The sequence below is a fragment of the Benincasa hispida genome, chromosome 12, assembly GCF_009727055.1.
Source record: "Benincasa hispida cultivar B227 chromosome 12, ASM972705v1, whole genome shotgun sequence".
Taxonomy (NCBI): domain Eukaryota; kingdom Viridiplantae; phylum Streptophyta; class Magnoliopsida; order Cucurbitales; family Cucurbitaceae; genus Benincasa; species Benincasa hispida.
Window position 1 is genome coordinate 79,264,160 of NC_052360.1, and position 25,837 is coordinate 79,289,996.

At 32.0% G+C, this 25,837-nt stretch overlaps 1 protein-coding gene across 1 annotated transcript; it reads left to right on the plus strand.

Annotated features, from left to right (window-relative positions):
* Positions 1 to 352: 352 nt before the first annotated feature.
* On the plus strand, positions 353 to 12,260 carry LOC120092881 (ent-kaurenoic acid oxidase 2-like). Its single transcript, XM_039051124.1, has 8 exons — positions 353 to 642; positions 8,600 to 9,077; positions 9,877 to 10,146; positions 11,068 to 11,157; positions 11,316 to 11,394; positions 11,491 to 11,597; positions 11,701 to 11,822; positions 11,931 to 12,260. The coding sequence occupies exons 1-8, from the start codon at positions 428 to 430 to the stop codon at positions 12,022 to 12,024; spliced, it is 1,455 nt and encodes a 484-aa protein (XP_038907052.1). The 5' UTR covers positions 353 to 427; the 3' UTR covers positions 12,025 to 12,260.
* The last annotated feature ends 13,577 nt before the right edge of the window (positions 12,261 to 25,837 follow it).

The window sequence follows — 25,837 nt, forward strand, 5'->3', positions numbered from 1 at the left end:
ATAGAAATTGTACCAATTGTATAAGTTTGAGGGTTCAAATTTTTATCATTTGGAAATTTAATTTCTACGACTATTCTAAGTTTGAGAGTCTAATTTTAAACACTCGTAGAAGTTAGAGAGTTCAATTTTTACAATGGAAAGTGTAAAGATGTAATTGCAACGACAAATTTACTTTATTTTTTTTTTAATTTAACCATGGGTGTTGGTTACAAATGTTTTACCACCAAACTTCACAAAAACAAAATTCATTTTACTCATCACATGGTTGTACAAATGCAAGATACAAAGAATCAAACTCCAACTCACTAAACGACACATTCTCAAAAACAAAAAACTCCCAATTCTCAATTCTCTCTCCTTTATTATAAGTATCAACCCATAACTCAACCCCTTTCTCCTTCACCTTCCATTTTCCTCCTCTTGTCAAATGTTCATGGCGGTGCTCGTGGCGGTGCTCGTGGTGGCGGTTTGGGTTTTGAAGAATGCGAACCACTGGGTCCACGAAACCGCTCGGCTGGGTTCGAAACGGTTCGCCCTACCACCCGGCGATCTCGGCTGGCCCTTCATTGGCAATATGTGGTCTTTTCTAAGAGCTTTCAAGTCCCCTTATCCTGATTCCTTCATCGACTCCTTCCTCTCCAGGTCACACTTTCTTTTTCCTTTTCATTTCTATGCAACTAGGAGCTTTTCCATACTAATAATACTAAAAATGGTTCCTTTTTTTCCCCTTAATTAAAAAGAATATGTTTTTGTTTTTATTCCAACAAGACATTGTCGTAACTTGAATCGATCAAAAACTACAATATTGGAATAATAAGCTTATACATGTTCTATAAAATTCAATTAAATTACAAGTTTAGTTTCGAAAAACTTCTGAAGTTGTAATAAGTTGAAGGAAATTTCTAGTAGTAGTTGTTTATAATAAATTTCTTTTAGTAAAATAATACTTTAGTATTGTTGGACTTCAAATTGTTCATTGCTCTCGTGGTAGTTAATGAGCCAGAGTAGTTGCAGGACGCCCATACTATATGTTGCGGTATGAAAAATTTTAGTTTCTAAATTTTTAAAAATTTTTATTTAATAGATTAGCTTAAATGTGTAAAGTGTCTAATAGGTTTTTTTGGACCTAATTTATACTCTTTAAAATTATCAGATATGTCATATACGATTTAGTGACCATAAATTAAAAGTTTCATAGTCTATCAAAATACTTGCGTAGCTCAACTAGCACAGTACTCGTACTATTGACTTCGAGGTTAGAGGTTTGATATTGGTTAGTATATTCATAGGTTATTATAGTTGGGTTATAATAGTATGTGTTTGAGGCATAAACTAGTTTAGTTTGAGAAGGAAATAGTAAACATTATAGCAACAAAATAATTGATGATGTTTTACCGTGTTGACTGTAGCTAATTGGGATTACAAAATAGTATTACTATAGCAAGATGTGATCATTATAATCTTATGATAGTTTTTCTCTCAAACCTTCTTTAATTTTTTTTTTTAAAAAATTAAGGACTTTGAACGAATAGAAACCATACACCTAACTTAACATGTTTTTTTTTTTTTATTGTTTGAAATTTTGAATATTTTATGGCTTTTAAAGCACCATAATGGAGTGTTTGAAGCTTGATTTCTTAGTCAATAGTATATAAACCAAGATCAACTAGTTGACTACCACACAACTTAGGTGTACCATGTATAAGGTTTTGTACAAGATTATTAAATTTTTACACTTGATGGGACAATTGAATATGTGAAGATTTGACGCTTGACGTATTAAAAATATTACTGATGTTTTAACTGTTGAACTTAACAACATGTTAATTGGAGGAAAAAAATATATTATTATTATTTTTTAATTAAGGTCCCGTTCAGAATAAAACTCCTAATTTAAAAACTTTTGGAAAATGTATTTTCAATAAAATTTTTATTATTATGTCTTACCTTTTCTTTAAAATTATTTAAATGACAAATTTGTTTGGTTACACCGTGTGCAATAGTAATGAACTAATTATATGAATTTTAAATACATTTTTATATACTTCATACATATATTTCGAGGATTTTCATTTAAAAACCAAAAAAAAAAAAAACCATTTTTTTACCACTTCTTATTTATTCTAACATTAAAAATAAACAATTTTGATAATCTAAAATCATTGAATAAACTATATTAAACACACTTTAATTAAAAGGCATTTTATATTAAACACACTTTATTTTATTTTATTCTTTTTTAAAATAAAATATCATTCTTAATCGCACCTTTTTGAAAATCTTGTTCTATTTTTGAAATTTGACCTAGCTTTTAGTATTTTTAGATTAGATATAAATGATGCATAAAAGAAGAAGATTTAACTTTAACACTTTTTTAATTAAGATTTAAAAAAAAACTTTACTTTAACCAAACAGTTTTAAAAAACATCACAGGAAGAAACATAGAAGTTACAAAACATCCTGTACTTGAACCTAGTACTCTACTGACCACTAGCACTTCAATGGAAACTTTTATTTCATTTTATTTATTTTTTAAGGATAGAAACAATATATATTTTTTAGTCTACTTTAAAAAGATCTTATATATATATATATATATATATATATTGCGACAACAATGTATTACACTTTAAAAAGACAAAATCATTAGAAAAGTTATCCTAAGAAATTAGAAAAATAGCACGCTTTTGTGTTTCTTTTAATTTAAGTATGATTATGTATTTTTATTAATACAATAAAAATAAATTTATCTAAAAATACCTAAAAGTTCATTTTTAAAAATGCATATTCAAATTATGTAATTAAGTAAAATTTTTTTTTTTTTTTTTTTTTTTTTTTTTTTTTTTTTTTTTTTACTTACAATTCTTAAGTAGATGTTGAAAAGGAAAGATATTTGTTCTTGTAGTTTTAAAATTTACAATTTGCTAAACTCTAGGTCATCGTCAATGACATATTTATATAAATAGTTGAAACAATTAAAATTAAAAGAGACAACATTAATATTATTCCAAACCATAAAAGCGAACCAATTAAAGTATAAGTTTAAACTTTGTATGTAATAGATATTTAAACTTTCAATTTTATTTAAAATATTTTTAATATAAAAATTAAATTTAATTGATCTATTAGATACATAAAATTCAATTTTGTACTTAATAGAGTCTTCATCGTTTGTCAAAATGAGTATAGCTCAACTGACGTATGATATGTATTAGATTCAGGAAGTTTGTGGTTTCAATAAGTCAAAGACTTGTAAAACAAAAAAATAATCTATTAAACACAAAGTTGAGAGTATATACATATATGGTAAACCTTTTTAAAACTTTCAAAATTAAGTACATGGAAAAGAAAGTTCAATTTCCAAAGATTATAATCTAACTAAATTAATTTGATAATTTTTTTTAATATAATTGGAAGTAAGAAAATTCGAATCATAAACTTTGTGATTTCTAGCATACTTATATGTCAATTGAACTATACTCGATTTGATAAATTAATATGATAATTTTCGGTATAAAATACAAAGGGAACATGGTCGTGTTAATGATATAAAGGAAGAGGTAAAAGATTTGTATGGGAGAGAAAATATTATATACCCATTTTACCTTTTTTTTAATATATACCTAATTTACCCTCAATTTTAAGAATTTATTATTAGTTGTTCACTTCAAATTATAATTAAAGTAAAAATCACTTTATTATAGTGAACTGCAATTTTCAAATCATTTTAAAAGTGTAAAGGTCACATAGATTTGTTAAAGATAACAAAAATTCAATTAATTAGAGTAAAAAAGGTTAAACTTAGAAAAAAAAAAAAGGAAAAAACTCTTTTAAATCAGGTAATTGCTTCAAATGACAAATTGCTAGAAATATTTTCAAATATAGCAAAATGTCATTGTTTATCAGTGATAGACAATGATAGACACTGATAGATATCAATAAGTTTAAAGTGATAAAATAATTTTAAAATGCAAAAATAAAAAAAATACTTCAACGAAGGTTAAAACTTATTTTTAAAAGTTTGGAGATTAAAAATCTACATTTTGAAAATCCATGAATAATGTACATATTTTTCAGGGCGAAATACATTTTTTTGTCCTTGAGATTTGGACTTGATGTTTGTTTGGTCATTGAAGTTTCAAAACAAACACTTTAGTACTTGAGGTTTGGAAAATAGTTCTAAATGAAGGGGAGAAGAAAGTGTGAAGGGAAGGAAGGGAGGAAGATGACAAAAGAGAAGGAAAAAAAAGCCACATAAGCGTAAATTAATTAAAAATTAGTAAAAATTGCTATTTCAATAGCACGTAATTTGTCCGTTAGTCAATTAATCTCAATTTTAAATAAGGATTATTTAAATACTAAAGTGTTTGTTTTGAAATTTTAGAGACCAAATAGATATTAACTTCAAACTTTAGGAACAAAAAAGTGTATGTTATCTTATTTTTTAAAACTCGGGGACTAAATAGATTTATTTTAAAAATTGAATATCTAAATTTATATATTCTTCGAAACTTGAGAAAAAAAAGAAAACAATTTCTATAAAATAAATATATTATTACAAAAATGTTAAATGAATACTTAAAATAAGTATATTATTGCAAACATGTTAAGTGTTTATTAGTACTTACAAGAATATATGAAATTATTAAAAAAAAATTGCATCTTAAATAAATATGAGGGAGAAAAGAAATCGATAATTTTGGAATTATTGAAAAATGAGAGAAGAGCGGCAGGGGCAAATACGTCACTTGCTTCCAAACGGTCGTTTCATCTCTGATGCTGTCGCGTTTAGGCAAATTCTAAAACATTTTTATTATCTTGTTTTAATTTTAAATTAGTTATATGGTTGGTAATTACGTGGAACATTGGCCCCTCCACGCCGTAGCTATATATATGTTTTAGTTTAATTTATTCTTTTGTCTTTACACTTTTCAATTTAATCATTATCTGCTACTGAAAATTTAAATTAATTGATGTTTAACTTCCATGGTATAATATTTTCAAACTAAATTTGAATCACCAAAATTGAGCTACGTTTTTGTTGGCTTTAAACAGTATTTTAAGAATTTGTTCTCTTTTATACTTGTATCATATAGATACATGAACTTTAAAACATTTTTAATAATTCTCAATCCATTATCGATTTTTAGGGCCTAAAAATTATGGGTATATATAAGATCGGTTGGGTAGTTTTCTAATTTGAGTTAGTCGGTTTGATCGAAAGACTTGAATAATGTCTCAAATTCAACCCTTAAAATTTTGATTGTCGGGTTGTTTTTTTATTAATTTAAAACACTTAAATTTATCTACTATAGATGACTATTAACTAAAATTTCATAAAACTCAAATGTTAAATACCAAATATCCTTGCTTTCTATTACAGATTTTAAATCAAGACAAACAATGTAATAATCTTACAAGAAAATTATTAAAAATTTTGGTCTAAAGCTAAATGGCTTAAGAATTAAAACTTACAGTATATTTATTTATTTAGTAATATATATGTAATTCGGATTGGGTTGGTTTGGGTGTTAACTCGAAAAAGATTATTCAACTCGAGACCCAATCTGACTTAATAAAAATAGAAAAAAAATTTAACCCAACCCAGTCCAACCCAGTGAAACTAACCCGACCAATTTTTACAGTTTACATTAGATAGTCTGGATTGTTTGAGTCATCCGATTATTTGAATACCCCTAAAAAAGCGAAAAATAATATGTAGGACATACATTTCAATTTAAAGAGAAATTGGTATCTACCTCCAAGTATTTGCTACCATTTTTTGGCCTTCCCAAAATAAAAAATTCTAATTTCATAAAAGGACGTGATGATACTTGTTTCTAATAAGTCCTAAAACTTAAAAAAAAATACACAATAAAATTTTGAACTCAAGGAGTATCTTATAAATTCTTAAGCTTTCAATTAAGTATCTAAAAAGTGTTGAACTTTCAATATTGTATCTAATGAGCCATCATTAATTTATTAGACATTTCTTAAGAATTATGAATCTATTTAACAACAAATTAAAATTCTTATAATCTATTAGACACAAAATTCAATTTTATATAAAAAAAATTCACTAATTTTAAAATATATTAAATATACCATAAATTTATTAGATATAAAATTAAAATTTTTTGAATTTATTAGATTATTTTTGAAGTTGATAGATCAATCATACATAAATATACAATATGATTGTCTAAGATGACCTTGTTTTGGGTTTTATGTTATATCAGATAGGTTTATCATTAACAGTTTTAACATTTAAAAGCAGTGAAGGACTAAATAAGAAAATACTTACTGATAAGGACCAATGTGAAATTATACCAAAAAGAATGTCCAAAAACATAATATAAGTGTTCCGTTTTTTGGGAAAAATCTAAGCTATGAGACAAGGCTTTGTTTTGTCATTTCCCTTGTCGGTTTCGGTTCTCCGATGGAGTCGTTTCGACTTTGATCATCTCGGTCCACTCCATCGTGGCCCAACAAATTTTGCTCGGCCAATCAATACGCATCATAATTTCTTATTTAATGGTTTAAATATTAAATATTATTTCAATCTTTCATTTTATTTTAGTCTATATACTTTTCTTTGTTTTAATATTTTAACCTATGTATACCTTTCATGTTGTGAGTTTATTATTATTTTTCTTTTTTAAAAGTTAGCCTTTATTAGTTTCTCCTTCATAAATTTAAAAAATATATTTACCTAATCTATGTTCTTAGATGGAAAAAATATTAGTATTATTTAACAGAATTGGAAATTTTTTTTTTTTTGATGAACTAAATTCATGATATATTTTAAATATATATTAAAATAAAATAAAAAACTGTTTTCAAATATAGAAAAATGAATCAACTTAACAAATATAGCAAAATATCACTATTATTAGCGATATCATGCGATAGATATCTATTATTGTCAGTGATAGAAGTCAATTGCTGATAGACAATGACATTCTACTATATTTAAAAATATTTTTAGTAGTTTTACTATTTAAAATAATTACCTTAAAATGAAAAAAAATATATGGACAAAATAGTATTTTAATCTTATTTTATTAAATTAAAAAATTATATTATTATTATTATTTACTGTTATTTGTATTTGTCGTTTACTAATAATAAGTGAAACACCTTTTTTCAAATTTTTTTTTTTAAAAAAGATTTGTTGGGATAAATAATAATGGTAATAAAATAACTTTTTTTCTTTGGGTGGTTGTACCAAGTTTGTGTAAACCACTCTTTTCTTTGTTCTATTTTTAAAATGGTGTTATTGTCTATGCATTGATGTCTATTTGCATTTGGAAATGTCTGCAAAGTGGTTTTTGTTTTCAATCCTAGTGCTCTAAAGATTTTGATTCTTTTACCTTTTCTTTATTGTATGAACATAATCTTTCATTTTTCTTCTTGTTGCCTTTTAACTTTGTCTACTTATGGTACATTTCAACTAGTTTTGAATGGTTCTTGTTCTTAGATTTTTGTATGGTTAAAAATTAGCCTTCAATTTAAGGTCGTTATTTTAAATAATAAAACTGCTAAAAATATTTTCTAGTATAACAAAATATCACTGTCTATTAGTGATAGACTGCAATGAATCATGATAAATATCTATTAGAAGGCAATAGACCGCGATAGACATCTATCATATACTAATAGATGTCTATCTTAGTTTGTCGCGGTTTATCATTGATAGTTTTAGTTGTAGGGTTCATGAACTCCTTGGCCTAAACAAGAAGTGGAGTTCACAACTTCACTTTCCCAACTTCCAAAATTCTCTAATTTCCTAAGTCAAACATCCCTTGATATTCAATTTTTTTAATGAATTGATATATTAAAGATGTAAAATTGATTTTTGTGTCAAATAGGACTCTAGTTCGTAATTAGTGTCTAATAGGTTCGTGGATTTTTTTTTTTAAAAAAAGAGTACAAAAGTGAAATTTTAGGCATTTAGTTATTTGACACAAAATTGAAATTTAAAACAACATATTTCAAGTGTAATGACCAAATAAACATAAACCTAAAAGTTTTAAAAAATACATAAATTAGATTCTTTCTAAAGTTTAGGGGAAAAACTTGTAATTTAACCATTATATAGATAAGGAAGTTCCTTGATATAAGTACAATTCCTTTTATTAAAGATTAAAAATATGTTTTAAATCTTATTTTAGTCCTTAAACTTTCAAAATGTTCAATTTTAGTTATTGAATTTCTAAATTGGTTCTATTGGGATTTTTTCATACATTTAAGAGGTTTATATTAACCTTTGAAATTTCTTTAAATAATTATTTTGGCTCTTAATTTTATTTCAGTTTTAATATTTATTGACTTACATGCATAACATCAAATATGTGTAGTACGGTCATGTTAATAAAAGCATGATTTCAAGTCAAATAAGTTAGGAACGGACAAATATTGAACAAAAACAGATTTAAAGTAGAATATTAACATAACATGGATCAAAATGATTGTTTCTCAATAGCTTAGAGAAGAGATGGTTAAGTTCAGAAGATAGAAGTAGAAAAAATTATTAAAACGTTTAGAGACCAGACTAGAATGATCTTGAATTATACGTCTGTGTATGTTTTTCTTTTAGGTATGGAAATACAGGAATGTACAAGGCCTTCATGTTTGGAAGTCCAAGTGTGATAGTAACTTCAGCAGAAGCATGTAAAAGAGTTTTGAATGATGATGAAGCTTTTGGGTCAGGATGGCCTACTTCCACCATGAAACTCATAGGAGAAAACTCCTTCATTGGCATTTCTTACCAAGAACACAAGCGTCTCCGCCGTATAACTGCCGCTCCGGTCAACGGTTACGATGCGTTGGCCACCTACCTCACTTACATAGAAAAAATTGTGGTTTCTTCTTTGGAAAAATGGGCTTCCATGGGACAAATAGAGTTCTTAACAGAGCTTAGAAAGCTTACCTTCAAGATCATTATGTACATATTCCTTAGCTCTGAAAGTGAGGCAATAATGGAGGCTTTGGAGAGAGAGTACACTCAGCTTAATCATGGAGTCAGAGCTATGGCCATCAACATTCCTGGTTTTGCTTACAATAAGGCACTCAAGGTCAGGCATATAATGCTAGAGATTATTAGAAAGGAAATTAGGAACTATTAGGTTAAATGATTTTCGGTTTAGCACCTGAACTTTAAATAAGTTACTAGACGTTAGGATTAGTAGATGCATTCGGATATCTTAACTAGGTTGACACATTTCTAACATTCTCATCTTACCACAATCCAAACTAAAAGTCATTGCATGAACTCATGAGTTTGTGTTGAAAAAGTTTTTGAACTTTCATTTTGGTTTTAGTAGGATTATGCAAGTTTTTGTGGTTAATATGTTTTGGATATTCAATTTTGTATCTAATATAGGTTTTTGAATTTTCGAGTTTGTATCGAAAAATGATTACAAACTCTTATTTTGTGTTTAACAGTATTATAAACTTTTAAGTTTGCATCTAAAAAGGTTTTTGAAGTTAAAAAAGTATATCTAGTTGATTTATGAACTTTCAATTTTGGTATCCTACTAGGTCACCTATGAACTTAAAAAATGTCTATTAGGTAGATGTTAATTAACTCTTTGAATGTGTCTAATAGGTCTTCCTAATTTATTAAAAAATCTTTAAAATTAATTGATTTACATTTTATAATGTCCAATAGAAACAACTCTAAACTTTTAATTTTTTGTCTGGTAGTTCTGTAAAATTTTAAAGACATTGAGGATGCATGTTAAGAATCTATAAGACACGGAACTGAAAATTTAGAAATGTATAGAAACTAATTTTAGAAGTTTAAGAACATGTTAAATGTTTTCTAAAGATTAAACTTATAATTTAATCGAGCATCGATGGATCTCATTGCAGGCTCGAAAAAACCTTGTGGCGACATTTGGATCAATTGTGAGTGGGAGAAGGAAGGAAAGAGAGAGGAAGAATAATTTGATAGCAAAGAGAAGAGATATGATGGATGCTTTGTTAGATGCTGAAGATGAAGATGGAAGAAGGCTAAGTGATGAAGAAATTATTGATGTTTTGATAATGTACTTAAATGCAGGCCATGAATCTTCAGGTCATACTATGATGTGGGCAACCATTTTCTTACAACAACATCCCCAATTTCTTCAAAAGGCCAAGGTAGTATATACACAAATCAAATCACATATATGTCATCAATAATCATTGAAGTTATATGTTTGATAAAATGATTTTGTTTTTACTTTTCTGTTATTCGAATTTATGTTTGTTTTGATCATCTTATTTCTTTCGCTAGTTTATTTTAGAAGCACTTGAGTTCCGAATCAATTTTTTTTTAAAAAAATGTTTTTTTTCTTTCAATACTTGCCTTTTGAGTTTTTGGATAATAAATCAAAAAAATTTATAGGTAGAAATATTGTTTATAAGCTTAATTAAGAATTAATTAAATTATTATCAAATAGAGCATAATGTACATCTGTTGGTAATAATAATACATAGGTTTAAATAACATTTTTGTCCCTAAATTTTTAAATTTCTAAACATTCAAACCGTGTTTATTTTGTTCTTGAAACTTTCAAGTTTGTATTATTTTAACCTCTAAAGTTTTATAATGTTCCTGAACTTTTCAGTTTAAAAAACCATCATTTAATTCATTGCTATGCTATGCTATATTATTATTATTATTATTATTACTACTACTATCATTTTATCTTAAAATAAGTTTTTCATAATGTTCGTCTCTAACTCATTCTGTTTGCCTGAATTAACACACTATTACACATACTTGAACTATATATGTCATTTTTTTTAAAATTGAAATAAAAGTAATAAATAAAATAGACGCATTTAATTTAAAAGTTTGAGGACTAAAATAGGGTATGTTAAAGGTATTATGAATGTGTTAACTTAGTTGACATATTCAAATGTACCCATTCATCCATACATCCTTTAGTTTCTTGTTTAAAAAAGTTTGAGGATCAAATTGAAATAAATTTAAAAGCTCAAAAACCAAAATAGAGTCTAAAGTAGAATTATAAGCTAATATATGTAAATATACAATCTAACTTTGAAAAAAAATAGGTAGAGCAAGAAGAGATAGTAAAAAAACGACCTCTCGGACAGAAGAATTTAACTCTCAAGGAAGTTCGAGAAATGCCCTATCTTTCAAAGGTATGTTTAATTTGTAACATTTTATCCTTTTTTTAGTTCATTAATTATAAACTAAGGACTCGAAATATTGACATTTATAATGATACTTAGAGTTTTATCTATCGAGTTACGACATGTTTAATTTAAAAAACATTATATAATTTATTAAACTTTTATAGGTGATCGATGAAACACTACGAGTTGTAACATTCTCCCTCACTGTCTTTCGAGAGGCAAAGCAGGATGTCAAAATTTGTGGTCAGTTCCATTCATTTTCATGTCCAATTTTTATTATATGGTATTCTATTTGTACATATAGCTTAAATAGTATAGCCTTCTCTCTTTTGCATGTAGGTTATACCATTCCAAAAGGTTGGAAAGTTCTAGTTTGGTTTAGAAGTGTTCACTATGATCCCGAAACGTATCCGAACCCGAAAGAATTTAACCCATCAAGATGGGATGTAAGAACGTTATATATATTCAATACTCTTTTATAAGTCATTAGAAAGTCATTCTAAATAGAGATATAATGTAATCTCATATATATACGTTATTTGAGTTCAGAATTTCATACCAAAAGCGGGGAGTTTTCTTCCATTTGGAGCAGGAAGTAGATTGTGTCCCGGAAACGATCTTGCAAAACTAGAAATCTCCATCTTTCTCCACTATTTCCTCCTCAATTATCAGTGAGAACAAGCTCTTTTAATAAAATTTAATTAATTTTTTAAAATTATTTTCAATTATCTCCTTGACCGAACGTGGTTATATTTAAATTGAGTTGTTTTCATGATCAGGTTGGAAAGAGTTAATCCAAGAAGTCCAGTGAGGTATCTACCACATTCAAGGCCTAAAGATAATTGTTTGGCGAGGATCAAGAGACTTGATTGAAGATATTTGGATGAAATGAATCAAGATGTTGTTGAAATAGTTGAAATGATTTTTAGCTCCACTATTGTTTGTATTTTTAATCTTCAATCATTGTTAATGGCATCTATGTAAGAATATAGGATATGAACTTATTATAATTCATAATCTTTATTATAGATCTATCACAATGAACTAAGATTCTAGAGAATGGGTATACAAAACTCAAATCTCACGACCTTTGCCCCGAGCTAGTTGAAGACTATTGGTAATCCAATCTCAATATATATATATATATATATATATTTTAAATTTTATATCGATGTGTCGGTTGTAAAAAATGTTGTTAAGATTCAATGAGATCTAGTGAAATCTTTTAATATGTAGATGGATAAATTGNATTTTATATCTACTTCAATATATCATTTGTAGCTTCTATCTATTTTTTTTTTTACTCCAACTATAACAACAAGAAGATTTATGGAGATTTATTCATTCTATTTATTTTTCTTATTTGATTGTTTTATTTATAGTTAGTTTTTCCATTATGGTTAGGCCTCATTTATTATTTCCTTACTGTCACACCCCCTCCTAGATTATCCTTTTATTCTGGAAGAGAATATGACCGTAGTAGTTACTAGCCCTACTGCCAGCACCCACCACCCACCACCCAAGCCTTCTAATCTAAATACCTACCTGTTTAAAACATTAGCAATATAGCATACAACAAACCCCCCTTAAGGTTCTATAAAGATTACATAAATACATGCACACAACCATGACATAACATTTACAGAAAAATATTCACAGATGGCCCAAACATTCCTAAAGAAGCCCTATTCCCTCTCAAAACATGTGTACATAAACAAATCATCAACCTAAGTCTTCTTAATAAGCCGAGTCTTTCAGTGGCAAGCAGCAGCAGGAATCAACCTTAAGGAAACTGACCGCTACCTGAAAAGGGAAACACAGAAATCCCGTGAGCTAAAAGGCCAGTGAGTGACTATAGAATCGTATAACATCAAGCATTACATCACTATAAATCTGTAAATATACTAATGAGTAAATCAAGCAATAATCTCTAAATATAGCTTTAAACCATTCTTAAACATCATTAAACATCATTGTTCCCTAGTTGAGAACGAGCCTAACCGCTCTAGCTCCCAACGTTTATTACCGACCAAGAGACCCATACTTTGGCCTCTCATTCATAACTGCCTACGTGCACGTGGCCATGCTAAGTACCATCATATCTTAAGTACTTCTGCTCAGATACCTTCTCAAACTTGTCCTTCAGTATCGAGCTATTAAGATACCTTCTCAAATGTCCTTCGGTATCAAGTTGACTAGGTACCTTCTTAAATGTCCTTCGGTACCAAGTTGATTAGATATCTTCTCAAATGTCCCTCGGTATCCAGTTGGTTAGGTCTCTTCTCAAATGTCCTTCGGTACTGGGGTATTTTGTAACATCAAATTAAGTTCCATTGCCTATCATTTATACAAGAACTCATTCTCTCATAGCCTTCCCCTAGGAAGCATATTATGAAATTAGAAACTTAACTTTTGTAGTGATTACATGACATACCTTGGCCTGTTTTACACATATACAAGCCAGGAAACATGCGTTAAGTTATTCTCCAACCATTGGTTGTTTGGGGGAGTATAAATTCATCATTAATGTCACTGTAACTTACTTGATCTTATATACATAAGTATTGAAGTTATTAATTCACTTGGTCACTCACTGCTCTTCAGGGCTCTCAACAGTTTATACGCCTTTCCTAGCTATTCTTGGCCTGAAAGAACATAATTCCCGGTTAACTACTTAGAATTATTAGTAAAATACCTCAAATAATTCATTTACTAAAGGAACTTTCATCAACAAAGACAGCTCTACTGGCGAGATCCTCATGAGCGAGATCGGCGAGATCAAGCTTTTCCTGGAAAATTTTCATCCTAGCAATACTCACCTTACCAACGATACTCAGCCCAAATCCTAGCGAGATTTCCTTCTAGAGCAAGATTCTTATCACCAAAATCAGCGAGATTTCCTTTATAAGCGAGATCCTGATTCCCATATCTCGCTATAACTCCCCACAGTGAACTGTTTGTTTGTTCTTTCCAAGCAGTTGTCTGCTTATGCACCGATTCCCTATTATAACTTCAAAAATTCATAACTCAAAATCCAGAGCTCTTTTCAAGAAAATTCCTTCTACAAACTTATTTAGAATTGAGTAACTTTCATACCTTAAAATTTCAGCCGAGAATTCCTTATAGTTTGGCCTGGAACTTCCAATCTTCACCTTGGGCCCTGACTAACCCGAGATTCTGCCTCCTCTGAACTTTCTTCACTTCTTGTTCTTCTCCTCCTGTAATCCTTCTCCAACAAGACAACCTCGCAAACTAGATTCTCCCAGTTTTCGAATGACACTGATTTTACTAAATTTTCTCATGTCAATTGCCGAAACCATGCTTTTGAATTTCTTCTTCCAAAAACTTCCCGTTGCCTCCCGAGTTCAAAGGTTAACCGCCATGTCACCCCTCATTTAAGATGTTTTTCCTTCCCTTCCATCATAATCCCTATAAATAAACATGAATTGCTACTTTAATAAATATGTAATATAACATTCCTTTGGCTAAACATGCTTATCTAGAAAACCTAGAGTTCGGGGTTTACATTTACCTTTAGGATAATAGTTTTTTTTCCCTCTTTAGGTTTCACAAGGAACCATCCTTCGTAATTTATGATCATCTATCGTGAAAATATGCTTTTATTGAAACCATATCCCAATGTTCTTCATGGTATCAAAGCGATTCTGCTCTAAAATCATTCCTTTCTATTCTCTCTAAACACTCTTTAACCCATCATGATTGAAACTGCAGAAATTGTAAATACACTAAACACAAACCAATATGTCCATTGTCAACAATGTATTTAATGGAAATAACTTCTTAACATGGAAGAGAGCAATGAAAATTACTTTGGGAACCAGGGACAAACTCAGTTTTGTCAATGTTAAAAAAGAAAAACTTGATGAAGATGCTACAGGTTTTGATTCACGACAAAAGCAAGATTGCATGGACATGGCTTGGATCTTAGGATCCATTTCAAAGGACATATCATAAAGCTTTCTCTACACCAGCAGCTCAAAGGAATTATGGAAAGAGCTTGAATAGAGATATGGTGAGGATAAAGGGCCTGTCATGTTCCAGATCTAGCGAGAAATCAACTCTATGAGGCAAGTTGATCAAATTGTGGTCACTTATTATACAAGAATCAAGAGACTTTGGGATGAATTAGCAACCTTAGAGCTTATACCTTATTGTTCTTATAGTAAATGTACTTGTGGTATAGCAAAGGAACTTGCTCCTATGGAAAACTCGAACAAAGTGATTCAATTCTTAATGGAATTGAACAATTCTTTTGACAGAATCAGGGGATAGATTCTTTCTATGAATTCGTTACTAACAATCAACAAGGCCTATACCATGGTCTTATCTGATGAAAACCAAAAAGGAGTCTACTTGGAGACTCGAAGTCAAAGCTATCATGATGCTACCTTGTGAAGGGATTTGGAATTCCTGCACATCGAAAACGAACGATCACTTGTCTTTGAAACTTGTTTTATAGTAACTTAAATAAATAGAGGAAACAGAAACAATGATAAACATCCACCCTTAAGCATGCTTTTAAAAATACAGAGAGGAAATTTCTTTGATAGAGGAAGAAGATGATCTAAAAAGCAGAGAGAAACTTTTTCTCTTCAAATCTATTTCATGTTAAGCACACCGGTCCTCCTTCTTCACTGCAAAAAAACTGTATATGAGATAATGTATGAAAAAAAATCCTTAACTCCCAAAAGAAGTTATTTATCATATTTTAATTATATTAATAAAAATATAATTAAAACCAACTCTATACTATATCATATATAATATATAACCTATAATTTATATTATATCACATATAATATAACCTATACTATCTCATAAAATCTATAATTTAATATGAATCAAATTCACATTAATTTTAACCTATAATTTTTATATGAATCACATTCATATAATTAATATTTTAATCATGTTCAAATAATAACCTCTCTCATTAAACTATATAGCTTTAATATGAATCATATTCATATTAATTTTAACATATAGTTTTTATATGAGTCATATTCACATAATCAAATATTTAATTCTCTCAATAAAACTTACAATGTATCACACACATTATACTTTATAATAATGTACCAACATATATTATATTAATTGTATCTCTTACAATTAATTCACTTTTAGTTAATTTGAAAAATTCAAATTAAACCATAATTAGTTTGATTCTCAATAATCCTTATTGAGCTAAAAAGAGTACCTTATGGACCTACAGATTGAAGCTTCAATGATACAAGATTAATTGATTAAACTTTTAAACCAAATTAATCAACATTCATTAACTATCGGTCACTCCACTAAAGACTGACACCTGCATTCTTCGCACTATAGATATATTTATGTGTCCATTGGATATAACCAATCAACAGTTTGTTGACCCTTCACAAATTGCTTGTAAGTATAACTAGGTCGAATTATCGTTTTACCCCTATAGTTACATCTAACTCCTTAAGTACCACTAGTCCCTTTAATGAACAATTAGTCATAATCCCACTATAATTAGACCCCTCTCTGGCTAATAAGAGGGTGAGGGGCCCTCATTGTTCAAGAACTGGAATCAGCCCTTAAGGGATCAATTTATCTACTAACCCTAACAAAGGGAATGAGTGAATTTCATCTTGTGTAGTTGAATTCCCAGCTCCCCACTTAGACAAATCCCCAAAATGGTAGGCATATAGAATCGGCGATCTGACTGCTCTCATACATACAAATCAAAGGACTGCCCTCATAGGCAGTTTACAACTCACTTAGGATTAAGGTCAAGTCACCTATGGTCATCCTAGTGAAATATAAGTCTCTTCTAGCAACGGTGTTATAAAGAAAGACTAATCATTTCATGGTTCGGTCTTATACAAACTCAGATTACTCATAGTTCTAGGCTTTATCATGAGTTACTTTCTTCTACAAATATGCTCTAAAATTTCTCAGAAAGCTTATCTCAAAATCTTAGCTCATAACTTCTCATGGTTTGGCCGGAAACATCAAAACATCAAGACTGGCCTAGCTTACCCGACAGCTAGACCCCTCTGTCTTGTCCTCATTCTTCAGACCGATTCCTTGAAGCTTTTTCTCCAGTAGCCCTACCCTGAAAACTAGACTCTTAGAGCTTTCAGGTGGCTTTGGAATCACATCAAACGCACGAGTATTCTGGGAGAACTCCTCGTCCCAAGTTGATGCTACTTCCTATCCTTTCTGTCCGACAATATCTCCCCTCTTGGAACCTCTCGACCAACGCATGGTCTTGCTACCAATGTTGGATTTTATGTCCTAAAACTCGTAGTTTGTAAATTAATAAACATATTCTATTTTTTTTTTCGATAAATTTATTATTGAAATTGTAATCTTGAATCCAACAAACTAAGGTCCTGAGGCTATTTAATGTAGTTTGAACTTTATGTAGTGACATAAAGGTGGATCAAGTTCAAATATATAGCCAAAATGGTCTATAGTATATGAATAAGGTCGGACACCTTATTCTGGAGACACTATGGATGCGACCCATTTTGTAGTTAGTACAAACGATGTGATCCTTAATCGTTCATATAGAGATATGTGAGTGGGCACATCCTATGTAAAGAGTTTACATAAGACTGAACCATGAAATAGTCACTTTTTACGTTCTAAATATCGTTTTATGTATAAAACTGACTATTTCGTTAATTGATGACCTAGGTAACTTAATCTTAATCCTGAGCTAACTAGAAACTCCTGTTCACTCAGAATTATCCTTAGATCTGCATAGGTGAGGGCAGCTCAATATCGCTAGCCCAATAAGTCTCCCATTTCAGGGGTAAGATCGGGTGGATAGCTGGAAACATAGGGTATATATCTTTACAATACCAGTTCAAGCTATCTTCTGTCTTGAGCAAGAAAAGGTATGCGCAAGTGCAGTAGTTCGAGAAATATGACCAGTTCGAATGTATATACAAAGAATTTCTTTTTTTTTTTTCATTCCTTCCTTCANTTTTTTTTCATTCCTTCCTTCAGGTCTGGTTTTGAAGAAATCGAATAAGGGATAAGACTGTGACTTAGCGTCAAGGCCAATAGCCATACCCAGGCTCGCGATGAATTCTTTTTTTTTTTTTTTTCTTTTGCTGTTCTGTTTGGAAAGAGCTGATGTGAGGATCGGTGGGATGCCGTAGCTTTAAGAGATAGGGGTACTCATGTGAAATTATGTCCCTTTCTATGTAAACGAAAGAGCTCCTGTATCCGTAAATGAACTAGTTGTTGTTGCTGTTATTAGCCTTACTAACATAATCTAAATAGTCCGTAAACAACCCACTATTGTTTAAAACTCTGTGGTTCAAGGATTGCACACGCAATCAATTCCATTGGCCCTCTCAAACCTTTTAATAGCCACTTCTCCACCAGATGGAAGAAACCCAAAGGTCTTGAATTGCCACCAATCAACAATGTGAACTGTTGAGCCCTGTTCGTTAGAGGCAGAGAAACCAACATGCATTCAATCTTTTAATTGCTTGGAGAGGTAAATTTGGGCAACAAGAAGAGGACTTGGAGGCCTAGAGCAATTATGATCTGGAAGTTGATCCGGGGCAAGTGTTCGAATCAAGGTTCGTAAAAGTCTTCTGGTCTTCCATCGGGACTAGTTTCGAGCTCAACAGTTTGTTGATACTTACTGCCTAATAACTCTTGCGAAAATAACTCTGATACCAATGAAAAAATTCAACAACCAACTGATTAAGTCAAGGAGGCAAACAAAAATTGATTAAGTAGGCCCATTTTATTTTAACAATGTAAAGTTCATACAACTCCAAGACTTAACAACAAAGTTTACAACAACAACTGTAAAACCCTTCGGAAGTGGAACTGTGGCTTATGGCAGACCTTGACCTTAACAGCACCCTGGAACTCCTCACCTTTCACTACCTGGGAAGAAAAACATGAAATAATAGAATGAGCTTCACAAAGCTCAGTGAGTGGTAATCAACTTCTAGAGTCTATTTCAACTCATAACTAGCAAGCATATCATAAATACAAGGTTACATTCAAACCTCCGCCTTGAACGAGTCTGGTCTTAACTTTATCTACGCGTACTGTAGATAGTTAAACTGATAAGTAACTAGAATGAGTATGTTGTCTACCTACACACATGGTAGATAGATAACGGTTACTAAATACAACGCTTACTCTTTACGTTTCCTTGTTTTCTATGTGCACATAGCTCCTTGCTCATGGGCTCAGAAGCTAGGCCCGTCAGCCCTCTGACCATCCTATACGAGGATCCTCCCACAGGCTCAGGAACTAGACCTCTTGGTCCCCTGACCATCTCGTGAGGGTTTTGCTTACGGGCTCAGAAATTAGGAATATTGACCCCCTGACCATCTCGATCACATAATCTCATTCTTATGCTAGGTACTCATTCATAACATAAGCATATACAATTTAATCTAAAAGATATGCTTTAATACTTAAAGGAAAAGAATCGTGTGGCGCGGTGAAAGGTTTCTTGTTGGGGTTTTCTGGCCCCCCTCCCCTGGTCTTCACCTAATTGTGGAAGAAGGGAGGTGAGTTGATACTCAACTCTCTCTCTCGTGTCTTTCTTCAGCTTGTTTCTGTTCGTCTATTCGGGACGAGGAGGCAACCCACATACATGAAGAGAAGAAGAGAGGGGGGTTCCTTGATATTAAGGCGTCAAGGCGGTCGAAGAAGGCCACAAGTGGAAGCAACCGATGCTTGGTCATTCAGTTGACTCCTTGCTGCCAGTCTGTGCTTGCTGTCATGCTAGCAAAAGCAGGGGTTTCGGCCGGGGTTTTACCTACTATTGGATTTGAACCAATGACTCTCCCGTATGAAAGCGATACTCTAACCGTTGAGTCAAGTCAGAGAAAATAGACCCCTATAAGATAAGAGAAAGCCGTGCAACCAAGGTTCCCTTTACTATACGGGGGGGGGGGGGGGGGGGCGCTAAAAGAAAGAAAAGCATTATCACTATACGAAATTCAGCTACGGCTAGCACGCTAAGATCAACCACTTGGAGAACGTGGAGCCTTTCTTTCTCGATCGTCTGTCTTTCTCGTTGTGAATTCCGATTCATGCGGTCGTTCTCTGTTGCATTGGTGTTTTCACTCCCCACTCTCCACCATAACAAAATGTTTCCACTATATCTCAGAAGTCGTCAAAGGAAGTACGACGGGTCCAAGTAGGAAAAAATTCACTAAACTAATAGGGCATACAACAATGGATCAATTCATTCAACAAGATCCATTCGGATCTGACCGTGATGAATTGGATTGGTCTGACCTCGTCGCTCGGATGTCAGACTCCCGCCGCCGACAGATGTCCCATGCCACGTTTCGTGAACTGCTATGCCCGAAAATGAATGAATTGTGATATAGCACCGAATAAGCCACAACTCTTTGTGTAGGATACCTCGCTCACATGTCACCATATGAATGATCAAGATTAGATAATTTGTAATACTTTACAATGATTGTAATAATTATAAAGGCTGTATCTATAGTGTCACAAGGATAAGATACCCAACCTTATCCATCTATTAGACCATTCAGGTTATCACTTAAACATGATCCACTTGTATGTCTCCACAATTTGAATTTTCTTGTGATTGCTAACAAGATAAACAACAAAGATGGTGAAAAGAATACAAAAGAAGATCCAATTCAGTTCGTACTTTTTGCAAAGCTACTGGATATTTGAAAGATTGTTGTTTTAAGATTATTGGATATCCCGATAGAACCAAAGGTTAATCCTAAACCTGAGATCAAGCCATGGAACAAAGTAGCAACGGGCAAGGGAAGGAACAAATTTTTGGTCCAAGCATCAACTATTGATGACTGTAATCTAAACAATCCATTTGATGAGGATTTAGAAAGAAATCATAGCTTTGAAAACCTTGGAAGGATATTGAAGACTATGCAGCAAGAAATGCAAAAACTGATGAAAGGAAAAGGGAGCATAGATACCAACTTTGCTCACACTGCATTTGCAAATTTTTCAGATACTAATTCTTTCCCTAATAATGAATGTATTATTGATATGGAAGCAAACAATCATATGAATCATACTCTAAAACCCTTATGAAACCTCAAACTCTTGAAAAACCAAGTCTTGTTTACCTACCCATTACACACACAGGGTCAGTACAATTGCATGATAATCTTGGTTAAAAGGAAGTGTTGTTCATATCTAAGTGAAGGATCCCTAATGGGAGGGAATTGTAAGCGCAAGCAAGATCGCCCAAATTCTATTTTTCATTGAATGTGAGATTTTACAGTAAAGCAATATACAAGATATGAATTTATATATAAATTACAACATGCTTAACAAAAGATTTTAGAAACCTTACCTTTGAATATCTTTCTTCAAGAATTCCCTCGAACAGCACACGAACCACTTGAAGACTTTATTCAAGAAAAAAAAAAACTTCGAACAAGTTCGAACACGACCACAAAGACTTCCTCGGTATTCTCAGGGTGAGAACCTAAGAGTGGTGGGCTCTGACTATTTTGGATTTAGAGGGAATTTTGTGTAGAGAGGAGAAAAGAGATTTAGGGATTGTTCAACAACAATTTCACAACCCAGAACTCTTCTGTCTCTTTTCTCTTGCTCAATCGATCAACCACTAGCAAAGAAGAAGAAACCTTTTCTTTTTCTACATGCCAAAATAACAACCACCCACTTACATGGGTGAAGAGAAAAGAAGGGGAAGGGAGTTGTAACTCACCCCCTTATTATTAAAATGATAATTAACATAGATATAAATATGATAACTAACTTATCATATTATATATACACACATATATATATTTTAAATTATATGTTATATAAAATATAACATATAACCTATAGTTTTGATATTGTATCACATACAATATAAACTATAGTTTCTTTTCTCTCTTATATGACATTTAAAATAAATCACATTTATATTAAATTTAACTACTATGAATCCAATTCATAGAAACTATATTTGAATCTTATTCAAATATTTATTTCCTCTCATTAAAGTTATAATGTATCAAATATATTATAATAATTATATCACATATAGTTAAAACAAATTAATTATATAATATATAATTAAATCCCTCTATTAATTTGAATCATTCAAATCAATCCAAAAAAATGATTCCCAATTAATCCTATTGAGCTACTAAAGGGACCTCATGGACTTGTAACTTGAAGCTCCAACGGTACATGAATAATTAATTAAACTCTTTAATTAAATTATTCACCATCCGTTAACTGTCGGGCACTCCACTAAAGACTGATAACTACATATTCGTACTACAAATATAATTTTGTATCCATTGGATATAACCAATCAATAGTACGATGACCCTTCACAAATTTCTCGTAAGTATAGCTAGGCCAAAAATACCGTTTTGCCTCTGTAGTTACATCTAACTCCTTAAGTACCATTGATCCCTCTAATGAACAATAGATCATAGTCTAACTATGGCTAAACCCCTCTCAGACCAAGAGAGAATGTGGCGCCACATTGTTTAAGAACCGAAATCAGCCCTTAAGAGAGCAATTTATCTACTTACCTTTACCTCGAAAGGAGTGAATTCCATCTTGTGTATCTGTGTTCCCAGCTTCAATCAGACGAATTCCAAAAATGGTAGGCTTGTTGAGTTGGCGATCTGGCCACTCTCTCCCATACAAATCAAAGGACCGCCCTCATAGGTAGGAGTTCACAATTCACTCAAGATTCAGGTCATGTTACCTATAGTCATCCTGGTGAAATGTAAATCTCTATTATGAACAACGTTATATATGAGACTAAACATTTCGTGGTCCAGTATTATACAAACTCTTTTGTATAGATAATTCCTGCTCACATGTCTATACATGAATGATCATGATGAAATCATTTGTAACACTTTACAACAATTGTAACACCTACAAAGCGGGCCATACTTGTAGCGTCACCAGGATAAGGTACCCAACCTTATTCATCTACTATAGACCATTTAGGTTATCACTTAAACATGATTAACCCGTATGTCTCTACATACATGTTTAAGTTACAAAGATAACCTTGGATGTTAGTTTATTGGTTTGTGGTTAATGCAGTTAAAATATCATATATTTTATAGACAATGAATTTGAATAAAGTATCATATATTTTATTAAATACACAATGAGTTTGTTCAATAATATTTACAAACTATAGGACCCTACGAGATTTAGGGCATCAATTCCAACACTAAGTTTAGGTACAACTTGCTATCTATTAGTAAAATGACTAAGGATAGTAGCATGAGAGTAATCTTTTACCATTTTAGACGTCCATTTTAGGACTAGGAGAATAAGATCATAGCCAACGAGAAACTTGATCAGAGCTTATACAAGATTGATGGAAACAGTTTTTGAGTTACTAAGGAAAGATATAGTAACTTTTTGGGAATAACATGATCATGGATAAACAGTTCCAAACTTTGTTTTCTAGAAATGTAAGAAACTTTGAATGTAATGAGAGTGATGCTTGTTATGACATGCTAGAATGACACATTGTTCTTTTAATAATCTTGCTCATAATAAGAAATTAAACATTTAGACTCCTAAGAATTATGTTTGTAATGCTTGTCCTATGTCTAAGCAATGTAGATTAACTTTCTTAGAAAGGATTACAAAAGTTTAGAAATCTTTTGACCTGATACACATTGATTTATGAAGTATTTACAAAGTCAAATCATATTCAATGGCTCATTATCTTCTCACAGTTGTTAATGACTTCATTAGGTGTACATGGACTTATATGCTCCATGACACAACTCAGATCCACAAAACTTTGAAAGAATTATTTACTCTCATCAATATTCAGTTTCATAGATAGATAAAAGTGCTTAGAATTAATAATGAAACTGAATTTGTGAACTATGAAATGAATTCTCTCTTGAGAAACAATGGAGTAATTCATCAAAGGAGTAATCCACATACCTCGCAGTGAAATGAAATTGCTGAGAGAAAACACAGACATCTACTGGACTTAGCAAGAGCTTTAAGAACACATGTCTCTCTTCCTATTCGATTTTGGGGTGAATGCATCCTCACAACTACTTATTTGATCAACCTCACGCCCTTTAGAGTCCTAAAATAAGAAGTTCCTTATACCAAACTTTTTAATAAACCACCTCTTTTCAACTCCCTCAAAGTTTTTGGATGTTTGAGCTATGCAACCAACCTACAACTGGGGAAAACAAAATTTGACCCTAAGGCACACATGTGTGTTTTTCTAGGATATCCAATCAGACAAAAGATATATAAACTGTATGATCTTAACAAGAGAGTCATGTTGACCAATAAAGATGTTATGTTTCATGAGAATATTTTTCCATTTGCTTTAAAGGATGATGAAAGAGAGAATTTTCCAAACTATTTGCCTTTTAATATGACAAATACCTTAGCATATAAGCATTTTGACACTATTCATGAGCCAGTTTTTAACCCACCTAGATTGGAAGCAGTTTTACCTTTTGACTCTAACGCAAATGGTGATTCTGGCAGTCATGGAATTGATTTGTATGTACTGCTCTGTGTCACGGTCTTGCTTGTCCAGGGCCTGTTGCCCATGGCCGCATGCCCGATCCGACCCCCTTCTAACATACTTTCATATCTTGTATTGTATTAGCTTAGTTAGCTTGCTTTCTTTACATTTTCATTGTAAGTGACCACTCGCCCTTTTTGCATATGCAAGGGCGCCAGTTGGCTTTTTGTTCAGAATGCACTATATGGGAATAAGACTAACCATCACTTCCTCATACCCGGAGTAGTACTCTATAAAGCTGTTGTTGTTGCTTATTGCTTTCTAGTCTACTACAATCTCTCTTTCTTTATTCACACTCACAAAACTTCTTACGAAACAATTTTCTCTAAACCCGTTTTCCCAAAACGGGGGTGGAGGTTGCGAGAGGCACTCGGTGTGCCATTGGCAGTCCGTATTCGAGTTGGCTGACTTATTCGTGAGCGGGAACAAGTGCCGCACAATCGCTAAGAGAAGCTTCCGAAAGAGCGATTGTGACAGTTGGTATCAGAGCTAGGTTGGCTTATAGAGGGAAGATCAGTGATCATGTCGGCGACGAAGAACCTGAACAATCCCATGTGGACAGATTGGTAGAGATGGAAGAGCAAATGCTCTACCTGAGAGAGGTCCCAGATATGTCCGTTTCCTAGAGACTCGGCTACAAGAAGTTGCTGAGAAAGCCGATGGAATTGATGCGGTGGTAGGCCACCTAGACGGATTACCGTCAGAGAATTGATGATGAGGGGTAGAGACCCTCGAGACGCAAAAACAGTAAGCAGTCCGGCAGCTTTGAACGAGGCGATAGCTCCTCGGGCTCTGTTGCCCACATAGAGAAGCGTGTCGAAGAGCTGGACAGCTCCCAAAAAGCAATACTTCAGATGGTAACCGATTTTTTTGAAGACTTTCGGTTGGCCCTTGATGTCGTCAGAGCCGAGATAGCAGATGTGAGTGCTAAAGTGAATCTCACCATCCGAGCGGTAGGGAACCAAGCCCCATCTGGGGGAGCAATGACAGTGAGCAGAATAAAAATCCCAGAACCGAAACCCTTCTGTGGGGTGCGAGAAGCGAAAGCCCTGGACAAGCATGACCGTGACACTCTGCACCCTCAAGCAGATTCCCTAGAAGATAAACTTGACTTCCGTCTCACCTTAATGA